This window comes from Rhinatrema bivittatum, chromosome 2 (assembly GCF_901001135.1).
Source record: "Rhinatrema bivittatum chromosome 2, aRhiBiv1.1, whole genome shotgun sequence".
Lineage (NCBI taxonomy): Eukaryota > Metazoa > Chordata > Amphibia > Gymnophiona > Rhinatrematidae > Rhinatrema > Rhinatrema bivittatum.
Genome location: NC_042616.1, coordinates 571769252 through 571793966, shown reverse-complemented (window position 1 = coordinate 571793966; position 24715 = coordinate 571769252). Strand labels below are relative to the sequence as shown.

Genomic DNA, 24715 nt, shown 5'->3' with positions numbered 1-24715 from the left:
ACATTGGAATAACAGGCACTGCCTTCACATGGTTCAAAACATTCCACTGTAACAGAGGTTACAAAGTCAGAATCAATAATAATGAATCCCCTCGCATCAATTCCTCACTAGGAGTTCCTCAAGGTTCCTCCCTGTCCCCAACTCTCTTCAACATATACCTTCTTCCTCTATGCCAGCTGTTAACTAACTTTCAACTAAAACATTTCCTATATGCCGATGTGCAAATCCTGATCCCCATCAAAGAATCTATCACTAAAACACTTAAACACTGGGAAAACTGCCTCCAAGAGATCAACCTACTCCTCGCAAACTTAAACCTGATACTAAACTCAGCTAAGACTGAACTCCTTCTCATCTCCCCGGAAAACAGTAATACCCCACAAAGTGCACCAGCTAACACCATTGTTACCCAAGCAAGAGACCTGCCTGAATTTAAAAACATTCATTAACACAACCAAGAACTGCTTCTATAAGCTACAGGTTCTAAAAAGAATTAAACCACTCCTTCACTTTCAAGACTTCAGAACAGTCCTCCAAGCGGTAATATTCTCCAAGTTAGATTATTGCAACTCTATCTTGCTAGGTCTCCCTTCCTCATCCAAACCTCTTCAGATGCTCTAGAACTTGGCAGCCAGAATCCTGACAAACTCCAGAAGAAGAGACCACATCTCACCCAGTCTCAAAAATTTACACTGGTTACCAATACATTTCAGAATTCTACACAAGTCCATCACCATCATCCATAAAACCATCCATTCCCAAGCCTCTCTTAACCTCCAAATTCCCCTCAGACTACACACTTCATCCAGACCCATCAGAGAAGCCTACAGAGGTTCCCTGCTGGTTCCCCCATCTAAATCCACTCACCATCTAGCATTCAGAGATCGGGTCTTTTCTATAGCGGGACCTTCTCTATGGAATACCTTACCCTCTGATCTCAGACTGGAACCATGTTTACTAACTTTTAGAAAAAGGCTTAAGATTTGGTTATTTAAACAAGCCTTTCCCGAGTCTAACTGATTCACCACAACAACTATTAAGAGACCTTTCAGCACAATGTATAAAATTACTACTGTAAAGTTACTCCTACTCTTGTTTCCTTCCTCCCCCTGTTCCAGCAACCCTGTTTTATTGAAACTTTTTGCTCCTTTCCACTTGTTAAATGCTTAAGGTTATTACACCCCCTGTTACCTGTTAACCGGCATGATATGATTGTATCATGAATGCCGGTATAAAAAAAGCTCTAAATAAATAAAATACATGATCTGATCTCATGCTTGCCTGCCTCAAAACCCTTGTTTACTAGGGTTTGAAGCCGATCTTGAAATTGCTGAGGAAGGAAGTCTGTTAAGTCTTATATCTGCTTAAATAAGACCCTTTTATATTGGGTCATATAGAGCTGATAAGAGGCAATTCTAGAGATGAGCATTGCTCTGTGTAAGACACGGTGACCAATGGCATCTGGAAATTTCTGTTCCTTGCCTGGGGGGAAGGAAGTGTGAGGTTTTGATCTCCTTGCTCTTTTCTGGGCAGATTCTACAACCACAGATTTGTGATCCAATGGAAGTTTGTGAAAACCTGGAGCTGACTGGACAAGATAGGTGGTGTCAGCTTTCCTGTGGACTGGGGCCACAGAGCCAGGATGTTCCCAGTTCTTTTTGAGGAGATCCAGAAGAACCTGGTGGATAGGGAAGGAGATTATTTACTTGGGAGCATCCAGGAATTGTAACAGCTCCATCATTTGATGCCTGTCATCTTGTTCAGTCTGTAATTGGAAGGGAACCAATTCAGACATCTCCTTCACAAAATTTATAAAGAAAGGTCCTCTGGAGGAGAACGCTTTCTGCTTTCAGTAGGTGAAGGTGGTGATGGCAAGTCCTTGGTGTCTGGTGAAGAATCATCAGTCCAGGTATTGTAGGGATCAGCACCTGTTCCTCTAGGAGCTAGAGGACGACGGGGTGGTGGGATACTTGAAGGTCCTGGCCTATGCACCGAAGGACTGAGTGGAGGCACCGATGAAGGCATCAAAGGCATCGATGGATGGCTTGGTGGCACAGATGGACGTATCGGCACCGATGGGTGGATCCGGTGGCATCGAGGGACGTATCTGCATCGATGGCTGAGGCATCGGCACAACTCCCGATGGAGGGATGCGGAACGGTGTTTCTCCTCCCGATGACAAAGCAAGCAGGGAGGGCACCAGAGCCATCTGTGACCCGGGGTCCATCAGTGGAAAAGCGGCCATGAGCGCTTCCATTCTCGAAAGCAGCGGTGCCAAAGCTGCTGGAATCAGGTCGATGGTCGGTTCCGCAATCTGTACCGGTGTCGGTGCCGGAGGAACCTGGAATCGATACATCGCCTTGTCAATGGCCTCCTGAACCATCCGGTCCAGTTCTTCTTGGAGACTTGGGAGCAAGCAGCCCTGGCTCCGGAACAGAAGAAGGAGGCAGAGGCATAGCCGGAGGGACCGCTGTTAAAGGCAGAGTCGTGGCTCCCGATACCCTGTCGGGTGAGGGTTGCCTCTGGACGGAGTCTCAATGGTCCGAGACTTTCAATGTTGATGGCGATGTTTGTTTCTACGCTCCCCTTGGGTCCTGAGGGGGAGTAGAGGATATCGATGCCGGACGGTCACTGGCCGGTGGTCGATGCTGGCGCGAAGTTGACGGAACCGGTTCTGACGACGTCTATGCAATGGACGGAGTCGGGGTTTGAGCACGGAAGAGAAGTTGCATCTTCTCAATTCTGGCCTTGCGACCTTTTGGTGTCATTAGGGCACATTTGGTGCAAGTCAAGACATCGTGCTCTCGTCCAAGACACATTACACAGACTTTATGGGGGTGTGTGATGGACACGGTGCGATTACAGTCCGGGCACAGACGGAACCCCGACACCATGGCAAAAATTGAGCCTGGTACGGTCGACGGCCAGTAGGTCGTGAGGCCAAACTCGACTGTAATCGATGGAAAAACAGGTAAAAACTTACCAGAGTACCGTGGCTTGAAAAAGTTAAAGGAGGGGCCCCTGTGGGGCAAATTAACTTTTAGTAATTCCGTTAGGAAAATTCCTGTCAGGAATCTCTATAGAGCTCCTAAACCACGAGGCTACTGCTGCGTGGAAAAAACATGACTGAAGGGGGACCCCTGCTGACTGCAAGGTTAGTGCCATGATGGGCATGCCCAGTAGGAGCCAGTCAAAGTTCTGGAAACTTTGACAAAAGTGTTCAGTGATTGGACTCCATCCTGTGATGTCACCCATATGTGAGGACAACCATCCTGCTTGTCCTGTGAGAATACTTTCTAAATATTTAATGATCTCATTCCAAAACTGAACAAAAAAAGGAAAAGTTGTATGGTACCTTCCTTATCCACAATCACTAATGAGGTAAAGAAATCTTTCACCAGTTCCGCTACGTGGTCAAGTGACTGATGTGCCCACTAAGCTGATATGGATTGGGGGTGGGAGGTACACATCCGTGCTTGATGAAAAAAAAGACTGAGGGGGCAGATGAGGCAGCCAGAGCAGGAAATCCCACTCATGCTCAGTAGAACAAAAGCTCTACTAGCTATCAGGCCGATACAGTACAGTGCGCTCCGATGGAGCGCACTGTTAGCCTGCTCATGGACGCGCGTTTTCCCTTACCCCTTATTCAGTAAGGGGAGGAAAACGCGCGTCCAACCCGCGGCATCTAATAGTGCCCTCAACATGCAAATGGCATATTGAGGGCCCTATTAGGTATGCGCGTGATTCAGAAAGAAAAATGTGCAGCCAAGCCGCACATTTTACTTTCAGAAATTAGCGACAACCCAAAGGTCGGCGCTAATTTCTTCCGGCACCGAGGAACTTCTGTGCACCCTCCGACTTAATATCATAGCGATATTAAGTCGAAGGTCCCGAAGAGTAAAAAAAGAGAAAAAAACAAAACTGAATTCGGCCCGCGGCTGTCGGGCCGAAAACCGGATGCTCAATTTTGCCGGCGTCCGGTTTCCAAGCCCGTGGCTGTCAGCGCGCTCGAGAACAGACGCCAGCAAAATTGAGCGTTGGCTGTCAAACCTGCTGACAGCCGCTGCTCCTGTCCAAAAAGAGGCGCTAGGGACGCGCTAGTGTCCCTAGCGCCTCTTTTTACCGCCGGGCCTAATTTAAAAAAATTAACTTACTGTATCGCGCGCACAGGAGAGTGTCCTGTGCACGCGCCCGGAGAGCGGGCGCTCGCCCGCTCTCCCTTGTTTTTTACTGTATCGGCCCATATATGAGCGAGGTCTGTATGGTGTCACTGGATGACAGCAACTCACACGTTATGGCTAATTTAGCCCTGCTTAACAATGGAAAATTATAAGGGATCTTACATCACTGAATCAGTGCATGCTGCTCAGGATCACTTGGTGTTGCTCACTGCCAACTGTATACCTCACTGCTTGCCATTATCAATCAGCAAGCATTATTGTAGCTTCTTAAAGACAGATTTCCAAAACAGAATGGAACAAGATATTAATCCGTCTGTTAAGTAACAAGTGATATTTTATTAACCATTTTCATTTGCTTACTGCTGAAGATGAAAACCTAAAAGTTACTCACAAAACCAGTAAAACCTGAAAAAGCTTACTCATCACATCAATACACTCATTTTATCTAAAATTCATCACGTAAAACACAGCCCTAATAGTTTTAAAGACGAAAAAGACAATGAAAACAAAAAGTTCACTCTACCTTCATGACATCTTTATATGAGTGTCTGAACTTCATTTCCTCTTTCACGTGCTCTTCCTCCTCCTCATCCAGAGCCTCATAGCCTTCATCTTGGCTCCCATCTGTCTCTACAGTATTGGTCATATGATCAATAAGTTGTTCCAAGGGGGGGCTTAGTTCTCGCTCCTCATTCTCCTTCAAACTGTAGTCCAGTGCCTTATAAATGATAATCCCCAGGGATTCAAGAACCTAAATCATAAACAGAAAAAAGTTTTAGATGTATCCTTTTTATTTTAGTAAAGTCACTTAAAAACAGAGATGAGGTTCTCTCCAGCACCACTAAAGCTCTGTGAGACCTGGCAGTTAAACACAATGCCACACCAACACTTAAATCTCTACACTCACAGAAGTAAATTAAAATTGATTTAAAGATTAAAATCAAGGCTGGTTTCATCACTTTTTTTCTTTCCAAGTTAAGCATCTGCAGCTTTAACTACAGCTCCTTGATGTTTCTCTGTTAATTGTTACAATGTAAGCCGCCCCCGAGGCGACAGTTTTACTTCCTTGTACACTGGTGTGATATGTATATTATACAGGAACGTCGGTTTATAAAAACTAAAATTAAATAAATAAATAAATTTCTTTGAACGCGTGTAATAAATATACCTCGATAAAGTCTCTTAGATCAAATGCAAGCATATGTACTTTCAATAAAGAGCATTTGATTTATTTTTCTATTTCTACTTTTCACACACAATCAAGCATGTATCAAATCAATTTTTAAATAAGGGCTTTTATAACACCCATGCACAGATTAGGTCTCATAACCTTGTAACAGATAGGTCAAATATAATCATTTGTCCATGAATGTCTAGCACAATTTTATGGAATTTGTTTGTGCAGTTTATTGCAGATAAAAGATTGAAAAATACTTCCCTGCTTAACCAGGAAGAAGTAACCTGTTTATGGGTGTTAATAAGGTCCTTATTTCAAATTGATTTAGGCGTGTGGCAAGTAAAAATAGGAAAATATATCAAGTGCTCTAATAAATATACTGCATTTATGTGGATGAGGGGGGAAAATAGAGGTGCCCCAGTGGTTTTGTCCTCAGAAACCTATTAGTTTCTCCTGTTTCACAAGATACACTACCTGCCTTTCCTTTCTGTAATGAGAACAGTGGGCCCACAAGCAGTCAGAATATTCTAATGCCAGACACTGAAGCTAATGCTAACTATGCTGAAATGCAAAACTGCCTGAGTGATAGCGGGGTCCATGAACTCTATTGCTAGTAACAATTTGCATTCATACAGAACTTTTCAGACAAACAGGGATCCCAAAATATGTTCTGATCGAACGTGTACACAGCTATGTTTGGAGAAGAAAACCTGGTTATTACCTTAGATACCTAATTTACATGAAAGCCTCTAAAGGAGTGCAAGGAGAAACAATCTTAGTATCCAGTCTTGGGCAAACACACACATAAATCACACAAAGACTGTGGGAAAGCAGACATTTAAGCTCATAGGCCTCCAGAGTGCTAACTCACAGTTCAGTGGCTATGCTAAAAAGTCATCTGTTGATTAAGCAAAATTGCTTACCTTGTAATAGGTGTTATCCCAGGACAGCAGGATGTAGTCCTCACATATGGGTGACATCATTAATGGAGCCCTATGTACGGAAAACGTCTTTAAAAGTTTCTGTGAAACTTTTGACTGGCACCAGAGTGCCTACTGAGCATGCCCAGCATGCCATGATATTCCCTGCCACATGGGTCTCCCTTCAGTCTTGTTTTGTAGCAAATAGCGTTAGCCAAAAATAAAATAATAAAACGTATCGGACCCAACTCCACGGGGTGGCGGGTGGGTTTCGTGAGGACTACATCCTGCTGTCCTGGGATAACACCTATTACAAGGTAAGCAATTTTGCTTTATCCCAGGACGCTAGTCCTCACATATGGGTGATTAGCAAGCTAGAGGCTGAGTCATTTGGGATTGAGGCAACAGTGAAGTATTGTTGTTGAAATGAATCAGCCGAAGATCACAGCAGATTGGATGTAGAAGGAGTTGGGGTTACACTGGAAATAAGTTCCTTAAGACAGATTGTCCATAGGCTGAATCCTGTCTTCCTTCTTTGTCTAAACAGCAGTGAGCTGCAAAAGTGTGAAGAGAACTCCATGCTGCTGCTTTACAAATGTCCAGAATAGGTACAGAGCGAAGGTGCGCGACTGAGGTTGACATCGCTCTGACTGAATGAGCTTTTACTCACCCTTGAAGAGTAAGGCCTGCTTTCTCATAACAAAATTGTATGCAATCTGCTAGCCAATTTGACAAAGTATGTTTACCCACTGGTTTTCCTGGTTTGTTTGGATCATAGGATACAAATAGTTGACTGGATTTCCTTTGGACTGTAGTGCGGTTTAAGTAGAAAGACAGTGCACGCTTACAGTCCAAGGTATGTAAGGCTCTTTCTCCCTGTTGAGAGTGAGGCCTTGGAAAGAATGTTGGTAAAACTATAGATTGATTGAGGTGGAATTCCGTGACTACTTTTGGAAGGAATTTAGGATGAGTACGGAGGACAACCCTGTCATGTAGGAACTTTGTAAAAGGTTCGTATGTGACTAGAGCTTGTAGTTCGCTGACCCTTCCAGCTGATGTAATGGCTATGATGAATACCATTTTCCAAGTAAGATATTTAAGGTCACAGGTATCTATGGGTTCAAATGGAGAACGCATAAGCCTGGTTAAGACTACGTTCAGGTCCCATTGTATGCTTGGGGAATGAACTGGAGGTTTAATGTGAGTTAGGCCTCTCATGAATTTACTGACGAGAGGCTGTGTAGAGATAGGTGTGTCTCCCAGCTTGTTACGGTAAGCTGAGATTGCACTCAAGTGTACTCTTACAGATGAAGTCTTAAGACCAGAGTCTGAGAGATGGTATAGGTAATCTAGTAGTGAGGTAGTGGGGCAAGTGAAAGGATCTAGTGCTTTCTGAGTGCACCACAAAGTAAACAGTTTCCATTTATAGGAATAATTCTTTCTAGTGGAAGGTTTACGTGATGCTATCAGCACTTGAGATATAGTGGTTGGAAGGTTGAGTGGCTGTAAGATCAAGCTTTCAACATCCATGCTATCAGGGACAGGGATTGAAGGTTGGGATGGCGCAACTGACCCTGTTCCTGAGTTATGAGATTGGGAGCTACTCCCAGGCGAATTGGATCCCTGACTGAGAGATCTAGAAGTGTGGGAAACCATACTTGTCGAGGCCAGTATGTGGCTATGAGTATCATGGACCCCTTGTCCTGTTGCAGTTTCACTAGAGTTTTGGTTATGAGAGGTATCGGTGGATACGCATATAACAGGCCTGAATTCCAATGGCGAGCAAAGGCGTCCCTCAGTAGGCTGTTCAACTGCGGGAGCAGAGAGCAGTAATTGTCCACTTTGTACTTCAGAGGGGATGCAAAAAGATCTAGTGTTGGCTGACCCCAGCGTTGGAAGATCTTGGTTGCTATCGTTGGATCCAAAGACCACTCGTGTGGTTGAAACTGACGACTCAGGCGATCTGTTTCTGTGTTGTGGATGCCCGCTAGGTAGGTGGCCCGTAGAAGAATTGAGTGTGCTAGGGCCCAGTCCCAAATCTGAGCTGCTTCTTGGCAAAGGAGGTAGGAACCTGTTCCCCCTTGTTTGTTGATGTACCACATGGCTACTGTGTTGTCCGTTTGGATCAGAACAGTCTTGTGTGAAAGGCAGTCCTTGAACGCATGTAGCGCATAGCGTATAGCTCGAAGCTCCAGGAAGTTTATTTGAAAGGAGGCTTCGTGTTTTGTCCACGTGCCTTGTGTCTTTAGATGACCAATGTGTGCTCCCCAACCTAAGGTGGACGCATCTGTAGTTAAAGTCACTTGTGGAACTGGTTGCTGGAAAGGTAGGCCTTTGAGCAAGTTGATCGTTGATGTCCACCAGAGAAGGGAAGAACTCAGATCTTGTGTTATCTGAATGGGAGTGGACAATGGTTGAATGGCTTGAATCCACTGATTTTTGAGTGTCCATTGCATTAGTCGCATGGTCAGTCTGGCCATGGGAGTGACGTGAACTGTTGAGGCCATGTGTCCGAGTAGGGTGAGGCACTGATAGCAAATGTTGCTTACCTGATGTAACAGGTGTTCTCACAGGACAGCAGGATGTTAGTCCTCACAAATGGGTGACATCGAGGATGGAGCCCAACCACAGAAAACTTCTGTCAAAGTTTCAGGAACTTTGACTGGCCCCTACTGGGCATGCCCAGTAGGGGCACTAACCCTGCAGCCAGCAGGGGTCTCCCTTCAGTCTTGTTTTTATAGCTACAGGCAGTGCCTAAAAAGTAAAATAAACGAACCCAACACCGCGGGGTGGCGGGCGGGTTTCGTGAGGACTAACATCCTGCTGTCCTGTGAGAACACCTGTTACATCAGGTAAGCAACATTTGCTTTCTCACAGGACAAGCAGGATGGTTGTCCTCACAAATGGGTGAGTACCGAGCTGAGGATGTCCTGACTTGCACCAAATGTACCCAACGGCGTGTAACAGGCACAACAACTGGGGCGTAATTTGGGAAAGGGCATCCGCACCCTACCGGGAAGGGTGTTGGTACATCATGTTGGAAAAAGGTTACGCAAGACAGATTGGCCGAAGATGGAATCCTGTCTTCCAGCTTTATCCAAACAATAGTGGGCTGCAAAAGTATAGAGGGAACTCCAGGTTGCAGCCTTGCAGATGTCAGGAAGTGGCACCGATCGAAGGTGTGCTACTGAAGTTGCCATGGCCCTCACAGAGTGTGCTTTGACACGGTCTTGGAAAGGAATGCCAGCTTGCTGATAGCAAAAGGAAATGCAGTCTGCCAACCAGGAGGAAAGAGTCTGCTTACCCACAGGTTGTCCTAACTTGTTAGGATGGAAAGAGACGAATAATTGAGTGCTCTTTCTGTGAGAAACTGTACGGTCTAGATAAAAAGCTAGAACTCGTTTACAGTCTAAGGTATGCAGAGTCTGTTCCCCGGAGTTGGAGTGGGGCCTGGGAAAGAAGATAGGTAGTATGATGGATTGATTGATATGAAACTCAGAAACTACCTTAGGCAAAAATTTAGGGTGAGTGCGGAGTATCGCCTGGTCCTGCAGGAGCTTAGTGTAAGGCGGATAGGTAACTAGGGCCTGTAATTCACTAACCCTGCGAGCTGAAGAAACAGACAAAAGGAATAATACTTTCCATGTGAGATATTTTAGGTCACAGGAGTGAAGAGGTTCGAAAGGTGGTTTCATAAGGCGAACAAGAACCAGATTAAGGTCCCAGGATGGGGCCGGAGGACGTAAAGGTGGCTTCAAATGGAGCAAGCCTTTAAGAAAGCGTGTTACCAGGGGTTGTACTGAAATAGGAACACCCCCGATACCTTTATGGAAGGCGGCTACCGCACTGACATGCATCCTTATAGAAGAGGTCTTTAGACCTGATTCTGATAGGTGCCATAAATAGTCCAAGAATTTAGAGATTGGACAGGAAAGGGGATCAAGGGACTGAGAAGTGCACCATGATGTGTACCTTTTCCATTTGTATGAGTAAGATTTTCTTGTCGAAGGCTTTCGTGAAGCTATCAAAACACGAGAGACTGAATCCGAAAGGTTAAATGGCTGAAGGACTAACCTTTCAACATCCAAGCCGTCAGGGACAAGGCTTGGAGGTTGGGATGGAGGAGGCATCCGTCGTTTTGAGTGAGCAGATGCGGGTCCTTTCCCAGAGGAATGTGGCTGCGGATGGAGAGATCCTGGAGTATGGGAAACCACACTTGGCGTGGCCAGTGCGGTGCTATCAGGTTCATGGTTCCCTTGTCCTGGCGAAGCTTCACGAGAGTCTTCGACAGAAGAGGAAGTGGAGGGAATGCATAGAGTAGACCGGTCGTCCACGTGAGGGAGAATGCATCCCTCGGCCGAGAGTGCTGGCTCCGAATGAGAGAGCAGTAATTGTCCACTTTGTGGTTCTGAGGGGACGCAAAGAGGTCTATGTGGGGATAACCCCACTTGTGAAATAGAGAGGTCGCTACCAGAGGATTGAGTGACCACTCGTGTGGTTGGAAGACACGGCTCAGCTGGTCTGCAAGTACATTGTCTACTCCCGGTAGGTAGGTGGCCCTGAGGTACATGGAGCGGGAGAGGGCTTCTGCCCAAATCTGCGCAGCTTCCTGACACAGAAGGAAGGAGCCTGTGCCCCCCTGCTTGTTTATGTACCACATGGCCACCTGGTTGTCTGTCTGGATTAAGATTGCATGGTTCGATAGGCAATCTTGAAAAGTCCTGAGAGCATAGCGGATTGCTCGGAGCTCCAGGAAATTTATTTGGTGTTTGGCTTCCTCTAGTGACCAGAATCCTTGAGTTTGTAGATTGTTGACATGGGCTCCCCAACCAATGTTGGAAGCGTCGGTGGTGAGGATGACCCGAGGATCTGGTGGAAGAAAGGGCAAGCCCTTTAGGAGGTTGAATGGATTCGTCCACCAAGCAAGAGACAGACGAAGAGCGTTGGAGATGCGTACCATGGAGGACAGAGGCTGAACAGCTTGAGTCCATTGCCATCTCAGAGTCCATTGTGTGACTCTCATGGCCAATCGGGCCATGGGAGTCACACAAACGGAGGAGGCCATGTGTCCCAGAAGAACGAGGAATTGGCGAGCTGTGGCTGTGTGTTGAGACTGCAGCTGGCGAGCTAGGGACATCAGGGTTTGGACCCGTTGATGAGGAAGGCAGGCTTTTGCCTGTAAGGTGTCCAAGTCCGCCCCAATGAAGGATAAGGTTTGAGATGGGACTAAGTAGGATTTCTCGTAATTGATAAGAAACCCTAGAGAAAGCAAAGTTTGAATTGTTAGGGTCAGGGAGGACCGAGCAAGTTGCTGGGTTGGGGCCCTGATCAACCAATCGTCCAGGTAGGGGTAGACGTGGACACCTTCCTTCCTTAGGAACGCTGCAACCACCACGAGGCACTTGGTAAACACTCGTGGTGCGGATGCTAGGCCGAAAGGTAATACTAGATATTGGTAGGGATTTCGGCCTACTAGAAAACGCAGGTATTTGCGATGAGATTGTGTGATCGCAATGTGGGTATATGCGTCTTTCAGGTCTAGAGAGCATAGCCAATCCCCTTTTTGCAGCAGAGGGAGAAGCGCGTCCAGGGTTACCATCTTGAACTTCTCCTTGTGGAGGTACTTGTTGAGGGCCCGTAGGTCCTGGATGGGACGAAGCCCCCCTGACTTTTTTGGGATCAGGAAGTACCTGGAGTAGAACCCCAGTCCTTGTTGTAAGGGAGGAACGGGTTCTATAGAATTTGATTGTAGGAGAAGAGAAACTTCCTGCTCTAACAGAATAGAGTGATCGGAGAGACTCCACGGCTGCAGGGGTGGGGAGTCCAGAGGGAGGGTCAGGAAGTTCAGATGGTAACCTTGTGCGATTATAGCTATCACCCACTGATCTGTGGTGATATGACGCCACCTTTCTAGAAAGTGGCACAGCCGACCTCCTACTGGTATAGCTGGAAGAGGGGTTTGGCAAGTGCTCTCTAAGTGAGAGTCAAAAACCCGCCGCAGGGCCAGGTGGTGGAGCTGCTGCGGGCTTTTGTTTTCGAGTTTGGCGAGGTTGAGTCTTGTGATAAGACCTTGCAGGCCGAGGGTTAGAGGAAGGGGGATAATACTTTCGTGGCCGGAAGAAAGACTTTTTGGAGTCTTTTCTAAACGGCTGCTTAGAAGGCAAGTCAGGAGGAATGGATGAGAGCTGTTTAAGGGTCTCATGATGATCCTTTAGTTCAGCAACAATTTGTTGAATTTGCTCACCAAACAAATTATCCCCAAGACAAGGTGAGTCAGAAAGCCTGTCTTGAACTTCTGGACGAAGGTCAGATGACTTGAGCCAAGCCCAGCGTCTAGCAGAAATAGCTGTAGCAGAAAGTCTAGTGGAAGCATCAAATGTGTCATAAGCTGTTCTTATTTCATGCTTCCCCGCTTCAAACCCTTTGTCGAGAAGGGATTGAAGCTGTGGCTGGAACTGTTCTGGCAAGGTGTCTGAATAGTCCTGCATTTGTTTTAGAATGACTATTATATTGAGTCATATAGAGCTGATAATAAGCTATCCTGGAAATCAGCATAGCTCCTTGATATATACCTTTCTACCTATACTATCAAGGAATTTATTTTCCTTAGTAGGAGGTATGGAAGAGTGTGGTTTTAGTCGTTTAGCTTTCTTTTGAGCTGATTCTACGACTACAGAATGATGGTCCAATTGTGGTTTTTGAAAACCAGGTGCTGACTGTACGAGATAGGTAGAGTCAGCTTTTTTGTTTACGGGAGCAACAGACCCAGGAGATTCCCAATTCTTCTTTAGAAGGTCTAGGAAAACCTGATGAATTGGAATAGAGGTAATGACCTTTGGGGCATCCAGGAACTGGAGTAATTCCATCATCTGGTGCCTGTCATCTTGTTCAGACTGGAGTTGGAAAGGAACCAACTCCGACATGTCCTTCACAAAGTTAATGAAAGAGAGGTCCTCAGGTGGAGAACGTTTTCTACTTCCCGTAGGGGAAGGTGGTGAAGGCAAATCATCAGTGTCAGTAGAAGTATCATCACCCCAAGTGTCGTAAGGATCAGGTTGGTGACCTGTAGGAGCACGAGGGGGTTGGACACCTGAAGGCCCTGGTTGAGGCTCCGAAAAATTGGAAGGAACCACCGGGGGCATCGAGAATATTCTTGATGGAATCGATGGCGGGATCGGTGCCGGCATCGAAGGAACCGATGTCGGTCTCGATGGAATCTGTGCCAGCATCGGAAACCTCGGTGGAGCAGAGGTGCGTATCGCCCCCGAGGAAGAGATCGGTGGCGAGGGACGATCTGACACCGATGGAACTATCCCCGAAGGGGGAATTCGATACGGTGTTTCTCCACTTGATGAAAAACCTGTCGGTGACAGCGGTCTTGCCGGTGTCGGTGACACAGGTATCACCGGTGGAAGGGCTGTCATGAGTGCTTCCATCCGGTTTAGCAGCAGAGCCAGTGCAGCTGCAATCGGCTCGGTGATCGGTTCCACTCTCGGTGCCGGAGTCGGTGCCGGAGGAGTCTGGAACCGTTGCATCGCCTTGTCGATGGCCTCCTGGACCAGCCGGTCCAGTTCTGCCCGGAGACCAGGGGTAACAAGACCCGGCTCGACGGGAGAGGGAGGCTGAGGCTGAGCCGGAGGGACCACCGTCACCGGTGGAATCGCGGCTCCCAAACCCGAAGGGGGTGAGGGTTGCCTCGGTGCCTGCGAAACAAGAGGGGACGGTGCCACCTCTGATCGAGGCTTCTTTGTCGGTGGCTCGGTCGGTGCAGAGATCGATGACGTTGATTCCTCGACGGGCCGAGACTTATGACGTCGATGGCGATGTTTCTCCTTTCAATCCCCTCGAGCATCAGGGGAAGGAACAGGAGTCGATGGCCGTGAGGTCACCGAAGGCGGACGGTCACTGAAGGGTTGTCGATGATGATGAGACCTCGACGGTGCCGGTTCCGATGACGTCGATGCAATTGATGGCGTTGGGGTGCGGACATGGAAGAGGAGCCCCATCTTCTCCATTCTGGCTTTGCGACCTTTTGGTGTCATTAGGGCACATTTGGTGCAAGTCAGAACATCATGCTCACTCCCTAAGCACAAAACACAGACTCTATGAGGGTCTGTGATTGACATAGTTCGGGTACTGTCCGGGCACTGACAGAAACCTGACGCCATGGCAGTAGGCCAAAAATTTAGCCGTGGGACTGTCGACTGCCAACGGGCCTCAAGGGCCAAAATCGACGGTAGTCGAACAAAACGACGGCAAAACTTACCGAAGTTCCGTGGGTCGAAAAATTTATCGAAGGGAGACCCCTGAGGGGCAAATTTTTCTTTAAAGAAGTAAATTCTTAATTCCTGTCAGGAACGTGGTTAAGAGCTCTTTCACCGCGTGGCTACTGCTGCGCAGAAAAAAGAAGACTGAAGGGAGACCCCTGCTGGCTGCAGGGTTAGTGCCGTGCTGGGCATGCCCAGTAGGGGCCAGTCAAAGTTCCTGAAACTTTGACAGAAGTTTTCCATGGTTGGGCTCCATCCTCGATGTCACCCATTTGTGAGGACAACCATCCTGCTTGTCCTGTGAGAAGAGCTGTAACTCGAGACTGATTGCGAATAGAGTGCGTCAGGAGAACGAGTGTTTGAGCACGGTCTCTTGGAAGAAAAGCTTTTGCTGTGATTGTGTTGAGATCTGCACCTATGAACTGCAACTGGTGAGATGGTGTAAGATGGGATTTTTCGTAATTGATGAGAAATCCCAAGGAGTGAAGGAAATTGATTGTGAGCTGGAGGGAATTGAGAGCTCCACTTTGCGTTTGACTCCTGATGAGCAGGTTGTCCAAGTAAGGAAATACATGCACTCTTTGTTTGTGAAGATGTGCCACCGCTACTGCAAGGCACTTTGTGAACACTCGAGGTGCTGAGGCTAGACCGAATGGTAGCACTCTGTACTGAAAGTGTTGCCCTTCGAGCAGAAATCGCAGGTACTGTCGATGAGGAGGAAAGATGGGAATGTGAGCGTAGGCGTCTTGAAGATCCAGAGAGCAGAGCCAATCCCCTTTTTGAAGAAGAGGTAGCATGGTGCCTAACGATACCGTCCTGAATTTTTCTTTTTTTAGAAATTTGTTGAGATTTCTGAGGTCCAGGATAGGACGTAGGCCCCCGGTTTTCTTTGGAATGAGGAAATATCGGGAGTAGAATCCTCTGCCCCTCTGAGGCTTGGGAACTGGTTCTATGGCCCTGGCTCTCAGAAGGGTGGATAATTCTGCTTGTAGGATTGTGGAGTAATGATTCACTGTCCAAGATGAAAGAGGAGGATTTTCATTTGGTACAGTGAGGAAATCCAATCGGTACCCTTGAGCTGTAATTGAGAGTACCCATTGGTCTGTTGTGATGGAGGTCCAAGTGTGATGGTAATAAGTTATTCGACCTCCAACTGGTAAGTGTGGAAGAGGATTTTGATAATGGCTTCTGCTCTCTGGCTGGTTTTCAAAAGCCTGATGTGGATGTAGTTGGAGCAGGCGGCTGGGGCCTAGTAGGCCTCTGTTGAACCTGAGAACGCTGAGTGGGGCGTGGTTGTCTCGCACGGCTAGCAGGAGGGTAGTAACAGAGGACGATAGTAAGGTTTCCTTACTTCTCTTCTAGGAGGCCTCCTAGAAGTTTGATGTGTCTCCTGAGGAAGTTGAGACAGTTGTTTTAGGGTTTCCGTGTGGTCTTTTATGGTCGCCACTGCCTCTTTGACCTTGTCTCCAAAAAGGTTTTCACCTAGACAAGGTAGGTCTGCCAACCTTTCTTGCACTTCTGGCCTTAGTTCAGATGATTTTAGCCAGGCCCATCTCCGAGCCGTGATACCGGAGGCTGATAAACGGGAAGCCGTCTCGAAGCTATCATACGTAGCTCTCACCTCGTGCTTGCCTTCTTCTAGGCCCTTATGCACGAGACGGCAGAAACCCTCTTGAAATTGGTCTGGAAGATCCTGAACAAGACCTTCTACCTATTTCCACAGGTCACGCTGATACTGGTTCATGAATAATTGATAGGAGTTTATCCTTGAGACCAGCATTGCTCCTTGAAAAATCTTTCTTCCTAAACTGTCTAGGAAACGACTGTCCTTGCCTGGAGGCGTGGAAGCATGTGTTTTAAGCCTCTTAGCTTTTTTCTGGGCTGATTCAACCACTACAGACTGGTGTGGCAGTTGAGATTTTTGAAAACCGGGTATGGGTTGGACGAGATATGTGGCATCTGCTCGTTTGTTAACTGCAGTCACTGAGCCAGGGTGTTCCCACATCCGGTACATAAGCTTTTGCAGGACTTCGTGTACTGGAATAGCTAATATCTCTTTAGGAGGATCAACAAACTGAAGCACCTCCAAGGTCTTCTGCCTAGTATCTAGTTCAGAAAGAAGTGAGAATGGTATAGTGTCTGACATCTCTTTAATGAAGTTAGAGAAGGAAAGATCTTCAGGGGGTGATTTCCTTCTGTCTTCTGGTGGTGAAGGTTGAGATAAAATATCTTCATCAGATGAGATATCTTCCCCCGAGTCAGTACCAGTGTCCACTGGGTGACCTGACGGTCTAAGAGGTTTGAAAGGAACCTCAGATTGTGATGTATGTGGTCTCATAGGTGGGATAACACCAGATGGACCAGGTACCGGTTCTGGAATTGTATCGGGATCCAAACCATGAGGTGAAGTAGAGAAAACCTGCATTAAGGTGTCTAATTTATCCATTAATGGTTGGAAAATGGAGGTTTCTTGACCTGGCATCGATGGTTTTATCGGTGCCGGTACCGGGATTGGCATCGACGGCATCGACAGTCCATGTACTGGAATAGCTGGAATCGGCATCGAAGGCACCGGTGCCGGAACGGTCGATGCCATGAGTATTGGGGACGATATTACTGTCGGTACTGGAAGCGATGTCGATGGCATCGCTGGCGTAGAAGGCTGAGGTCGCAGCATCGCCTCGATGAATGCGTCTCTAACCGCTTGACGTATATATACATCAAGTTCCGCCCGCATGGATGGTGAAAACAGAGCACCCATGGGGGGAGGCGGTAATGGCGATGCCGGTACCTCCTCAGAGCCCTGATGAGGCACGGTTCCCTGTGCCGGAATCGGCGGGGATTGCCCTGTCGACAGCTCCGAAGCCTGATCCTGAAGCCGAGGTTTCTTAGATGTTACACCGCTTTCCGTCGATGGCTCGCCGGGAATCGCGACAGTAGACGCCGCATGCGGCCTGCGATGGTGATGCTTCTCCTTTTCGCGGGCTTTCACTACCCGATGTCGATGCCCTGGACGATGGAGAGGGGGAGGAAAGAGGAGCATCTCCCGACTCACCTGGTAGACGCTTTTCAACACGACTTTTCGAATCGACCCAGCCGGAGACGATTGTGTTGAAGTAGACTGTGCTGACAAAAGCTGTATTTTAAACAATTGTTCCATTTTCTCCAGCCGGAGACGACGGCCCTTCGATGTCATGGTGGCACAAAAGGGACAAGCCCTAACATCGTGGATTTCACCAAGACAGAGGACACAATCCTGGTGAGGGTCAGTAATGGACATATTCCTGGTGCACTTAGGGCACTTTTTGAAACCTGAAGCCATTTTGGGCCGGATAGCCGTCGACGACCAATGACCAGGGACAACAAAGTTGTCAAAACGGAACGGAACCGCAAGAAAATTCAAAAAACTTACCGCGACTGTGTACTAAGGGGAGACCCTTTGCGGCTTAAGTTTTCTAAACTTTTTGTTAAAGTTAAAGTTGTGGAGATTTTCCACAGGACTCCTAGGGACCGCGAGGCTAACTGCTTTGCGGAAAAAAGAAGACTGAAGGGAGACCCCTGTGGCAGGGAATATCATGCCATGCTGGGCATGCTCAGTAGGCACTCTGGTGCCAGTCAAAAGTTTCATAGAAACTTTTAAAGAAGTTTTCCGTACATAGGGCTCCATTACTGATGTCACCCATATGTGAGGACTAGCATCCTGCTTGTCCTGGCATAACTGGCTATTGCAATCAAGCATTATTTTTTATAGAAATACATAGCTGCAAACTGTTCCATAAATATTTGTATAATTTTTTATTCAAAGAGCATGTTCAGCTTCTATATGTTATACATATTAGCAATACCATCACCAACAAAAAGTTATGAAATATAGAAATTCAGGTATAACAGATACAAATGAATAAAAAACCCTCCCCAATCCCACCCATCCCAACAATTCCCTCACCCCCTTTAAGTATAAATCTACTCATAAAGGTAATTATAAATAAATAAATAAATAAAATTACTGCTGCAAGAATATATTCATATTAGAAAAGTAACATAAAAGAAAAGAAGAAGAAAGGAAAAAGAATGGCATGTCTTTTGTGCTGAAACAAAGAAAGCCATAAGAACATAAGAAATTGCCATGCTGGGTCAGACCAAGGGTCCATCAAGCCCAGCATCCTGTTTCCAACAGAGGCCAAACCAGGCCACAAGAACCTGGCAATTACCCAAACACTAAGAAGATCCCATGCTACTGATGTAATTAATAGCAGTGGCTATTCCCTAAGTAAACTTGATTAATAGCCGTTAATGGACTTCTCCTCCAAGAACTTATCCAAACCTTTTTTGAACTCAGCTACACTAACTGCACTAACCACATTCTCTGGCAACAAATTCCAGAGCTTTATTGTGCGTTGAGTGACTCTTATTATCCAACCAATGTTGAAAGAGACTACAAATCTCCAAGTACTTGGAATAAGTATCCTTCCATATGGAAGTTTTTCCAAATATTGTATCCATTTAAATTTAACCACAAACCACGTGGCCTTGCAAGTCCTCCCTATAATATACACATTAATGACCAACGGAGGACTATATTGTACAATGTACACTAGTGTCCAGTATCACTTATATGAGCTATAACCATGTGTTGGTTATGGCTTAAACATTAATGTATACAGTTTTTAATTTATATTAATAGTGAATTGTAAGTGCTCCCAATCAAAAAGTCTCTTTTTTAGTTTTGAACTTTTATACCATAAAAGCTTAATTTTTAAAATATATCTTAAATGATGAATAAATTGTCTGAAGACCACGCTCTCCCACACGGTCACCCCAATCCGCTTGTTCTTAACCAGGAAAATCTATACATCTTGTTTCTACGTGGGATGCTACCATGTCTAATTTTATTTATTCGACTTCTGTGAAAAAATGGGGCTGCCTGCCTGACACTGCCAGTTTTTTGACGAAAGCAGTCTTCTTCAGGGACTAGGAGAGCTGTGTTAAAACAAATCTAAATTTTAAAATTCCGGCCCCACCTCAATTGTGTACATTGTATAATAGTTACTTACGTTTGCGACATTATATTCACTTCTAAAGTGCCGTTTACTTCCTCCACCTCCTGCTCTTTGTATACTCCTCCTTGTTCGCCCTCCCTGTTCATTGTAATTTCTACCTTTAAAGTTACATTGTAAACCGGTATGATGTATGCATACTAATACCGGTATATAAAAGTTTTTAAATAAATAAATAAATAAATCTGTATGTCTTTGTGATATATATAAATGTTCATGGGACCAATCACCCATTCCAGATCCAGAAAGAGAAGCTTGGTTTGCCGAAGACAGACGTGAGTGAAGACGTTATCGAACGCGAGGATTCGTTTATCAAAGACGGACATGGCAAGTACCATGGAGAAGAGCGAGTGGTAGTACACGGACGGGATTGAGGACCACACTATGAGCAAGGTCCACTTAGGCAGCATAGGGTTGTTCAAAGCCTCATTCTTGAACTGGAACGGGTGATGGGTCCCATGAACATTTAAATATCACAAAGACATACAGATACGCCGTCCGACAAGTAAACGGCATGTTAGAAGTGATATAACATTGTAAACGTAACTATTATACAATGTACACGATTGAGGTGGGGGCCGGAATTTTAAAATTTAGATTTATTTTAAGACAAGCTCTCCTAGTCCCGGAGGAAGATAGCTTTCATCGAAACACTGGCAGTATTGGGCAGTTGGCCCCATTTTTCGCAGAAGTCAAATAAATAAAATTAGAGATGATGGCATCCCACGTAGAAACAAGATAAGTGTACAGAATTTCCTGGTTAAGAACAAGCAGATTGGGATGACCGTGTGGGAGAGAGTGATTTCAGACAATTTACTCATCGTTTAAGATATGCTCAAAAAATTAACCTTTTATGGTATAAAACTTCAAAACTGAAAGATCGACTTTTTGATTGGGAGCACTTACAATTCACTATTAATATAAATTAAAAACGGTATACATGAATATTTAAGCCATAATCAACACATGGTTATAGCCCATATAATCGCAACAGTGCTTTGATTTAGCTCAACTGACTAAATGAACAAATTCAGTAACTGCTAATTCTTCCATGTTCACTCTCCAGTTTTTTCTCTGTCCTTTACTTTCCTGGCTACTCTAGCCTCCAAGTTCATTCTCCCTGTTATTTGTAACTGCGCTTTCGGCCTTCTTGTTATACGGTTTTTTACTAATTTAACCCCTAAGTTTGATGTAAACCGGCCTGATATGACGCCTGTCATGAAGTTCGGTATAGAAAAAAAGTTAAATAAATAAAATAAAATATAAGTGATACCAGACACTAGTGTATATTGCACAATATAGTCCTCCATTGGTAGTTAATGTGTCCATTTAAATTTAGCCAAGAGCTTGGGAAAAAAGGTATCTTACCTTCTCTACCACCAGGAAACCACTTCTTGTGGCTGTCACTAACGTCACTAATTTCTTTTTCGTAGATGAGAGATCGCCAGTAGGCATGTTAAGCGAGAACATATTAGGATCTTTAGATACTGTGCCCTCAAACATAATATTCAAGAATTTGCAAAGTTTTGCCCATAATGGTTGAATCACCAGACATGACCACCAGATATGAAAAAAAAGTCTCCAATGGATCCACAGTTTCTCCAACAAAGGTCACTCACTACAGGTGGGATATATTTTCCGAAGCCGCTGAGTCGTCAAATGTCATCTATATAGTATTTTATAACTGTTTTCAATCATTGTAGAAGAAATGGAACTACATCCCATAGACATAAAAAAAGATCCCAAACATCTTCATCCCAATCCTATCCAAGATCCTTTTCCCATGAATACTGCATTACGGCTGCATACTCCGCAAAGAAATTTGAGATCAGCCAATAAAGGACTCCTATCAATCCCCACAATTAAATCTGCACTCCTCGGCCAAGTAAGAGAGAGAGAGAGAGCTCTATCAATAGCAGGAACAAAACTGTGGAATATGCTACCATCTCAACTAAGGCTGCAACAGGATAAAAACAAGTTTAAAGCTGACCTTAAGACATGGCTGTTTATTGCTGCTTACATTGAAAATGAGAAATAGGCATGCATTTTCTTTTAACTATTATTCCTGAATCCTAAATATGTGCTTTTAGTATTTTTATCTATTTAACATATGTTTTACTATGCTTTACTTTTAATCTTTCTTTATTTAACAGCTGTGTTTTGTAATTTCTGATCTTTTAATTATTTTAGCTGTTGATTCTTTTATGATATGATTGCTTTTATGTATTTTATTGAAATGTTAACCACTGTGAAGGCTATGCTGAGACAATGGTATATAAATGATAAATAAACCTTGAAAAACCTTAAACCTTGCCTTTAAATGCTTTGCTTTGACCACTGGAGCCTTATTCAATATAGAGTATACTTTTGAAATGACCTCATTTATCATAACTGCTTTCTCACAGTAGCCCTTGAACAGCAATTTTTCCTTCAATATGTCAGACTTCACTATCTTAGAATTCACAAAATGAGTTAATTGCAGGAATGCAAAATAATCAGATGTGGATATACTATAATTATCTAATAAGACCTGAAATTTCAGCACCTTTTGCCCTTCCCATACTTGCTCTAATTTACTTAAACCCTTAGACTCCCATATCCAGAAAATTCTATAATCTTTTCCTGCAGAAAAAGTAGCACACTTCCCAAAAGGTGTAAAATGAAAAAATTCCTTATCCCTAACTAGCACTCTTTTCCATTTTGCCCATATCTGCAATGTGCATTCCGCATATGGTGATACAGAGATCCAGTAGCTAAGCCCGCTTGTCTTTTAACTCAAGAGAGAAGAAAGTGTTTCCATCCCAGACATATATTTCTAAATAACCACCCATTGTTTACCATGAACTAAGTTATAGCATTCCACAACTGCTTTTAATTGTGAAGTAATATATTATTTAGAAATATTTGGTACTCCTAAACCCCCATCCATTTTAGCAAAAAATATTTTTGCTACCCATGGGGGGTTTCCTTTTCCATATAAACGCAAAAATACACTTTTGTAACTTTTTCAGCATTCCATCTGGAAGAGTACATTGTAAAGGGTGAAACATAACACAATTTTGGCAAAAAGATCATCTTTACTGCTGTCACTCTCCCCAACCAGGATAAGAACATAAGAAATTGCCATGCTGGGTCAGACCAAGGGTCCATCAAGCCCAGCATCCTGTTTCCAACAGAGGCCAAACCAGGCCACAAGAACCTGGCAATTACCCAAACACTAAGAAGATCCCATGCTACTGATGCAATTAATAAATAACATATCTATCCCACTTATCCAGATCTTGTAATAGGGAGGTAATCAACGAGTGATGATACAAATCACCATATGCAGATCCAACATTAACTCCTAAATATCTCAAGTAACCTTTGGCCCATTTAAATGGGAACTTTTCTTTCAATGAAAGGGTCTGTGAAACAGTCAGTTGCATCCTTAAAATCTCCAATTTGTCTTTATTAACTTTTAAACCAGTTACTTGACCAAAGTATTCTATTTCAGTTGATAAAAGTCAAAGATTTTTTGGGTTGAGATAAAGTAAACAAAATGTCATTTGCATATAAAGATATTTTATATTGCTCAGTACCTACTGGAATACCCATTATATTAGGGAGTTGCCTAATCTTCGTAGCAAAGGATTCCATAGTCAAGGCAAATATTAAGGGTGATAGAGGGCAACCTTGTCTTGTACCCTCTTTACTGAGAAATTCTCTGAATATCCACCACTGATCTTTATACAAGCTTCCGGGTTTCTATAAAGTTCTTGCACCCAACCTAGGAAGGGACCTCCCACCCCAATTTTTTCTATTACTTTAAATAAAAGGGGCCAATGTACCCTAATCAAATGCTTTTTCTGCATCTACAGCCAACACCACCAATGAAATCTATTCCTTCCATGCCAAATGTGTAAGATTTATAATCTTATGTACGCTGTCCACCACCATTCACCTAGGCATAAATCCAGCTTGGTCTGGGTGAATAAAATGAACTGTCCTCAAACACTGTGCCAAGACTTTTGCCAGTAACTTCAAATCAATATTGATAAGAGACACAGGCCGGTATGAGCTACAAAGTGTGTGGTCTTTCCCTGCTTCCAGCAAGACAGTTATTCCAGCTACATTGGCATGATGTGAAAGTTTCCCTCCTTCCCTAAAATAATTAAGCATATTTGATAATGGGACCAATAATAAATGTTTAAATCTCTTATAAATCAGTGGTGTTCTAAGGGCTATTAGTGATTTAAAATTGGGCAAGACACCAGGCATTGATGGGTAAATCACTAATAGCCCATAGAGCCTCCACTATGATTGTATGTTTCCCCAATTTCTCTTCCAAATCCACACTTAAACATGGTAGTATAATATATCCTCCAAGCATCTATTTCCTCCTCAGAAGTCAATTTTTCATTGGTATATAATCCCTCGTAAAATTGATTAAATCTTTTCCTAAAAGCCATACTATCCATCACCATAGCTTCATTTCTGTCTTTGATTCTAACAATATGGGATTGAGAAGTCCTATCTTTCAATTTATGAGCTAACAGCTTCTAAGCTCTATTATCTTGCACATAATATTATTGTTGAATTAAATCCAATTGATAGGTTCTGTCTTCTGCATCTAACATACTTAACTTATGTCTCACTATTTACATTTTACCCAAAAGACCCCATTTTGAATGCTTATGTTGTAACTCTAAATCCACTAATTCTCTCATCAGTAACTGTTTACTAGTTTGGTTTTTTTTCTTATAGGACGCCATTCCAATCAATTTATCTCTTACCACAGCTTTGAGGCAATTCCAGAGAACACTGGGAGAAACATCATCCTTATCATTGTGTTGCATATATTCTACAATAAGAGAGCGTATCTGCTGTCCACATTCTGTCTTTAATTAAACTATCATTCAAACTCCTGAATCTACAACCTTCCATATTTTTATTAATCCCCATGTCTCACCACAATGGGGCATGGTCTGACCAAGTAATTAAACAGATGTAAAGAATCTTCAGAATGAGAAGCTAAAGCTTTATCCACTAAAAAATAATCTATTCTGGAATATGAATTGTATGGACAAGAAAAGAAAGAAAAATTCCTAGAGGATGGATGACAAACCCACCA

General features: G+C 44.4%; 1 protein-coding gene across 1 annotated transcript in view; it reads right to left on the bottom strand.

The window, feature by feature from the left end:
* Positions 1–24715, bottom strand: part of SPIRE1 (spire type actin nucleation factor 1) — a 472800-nt gene that overhangs the window by 304988 nt on the left and 143097 nt on the right. The window contains exon 3 of the mRNA XM_029590957.1: positions 4705–4932. Within this exon, the coding sequence (XP_029446817.1) occupies positions 4705–4932 (228 nt within the window). The remainder of the gene's footprint in view (positions 1–4704; positions 4933–24715) is intronic.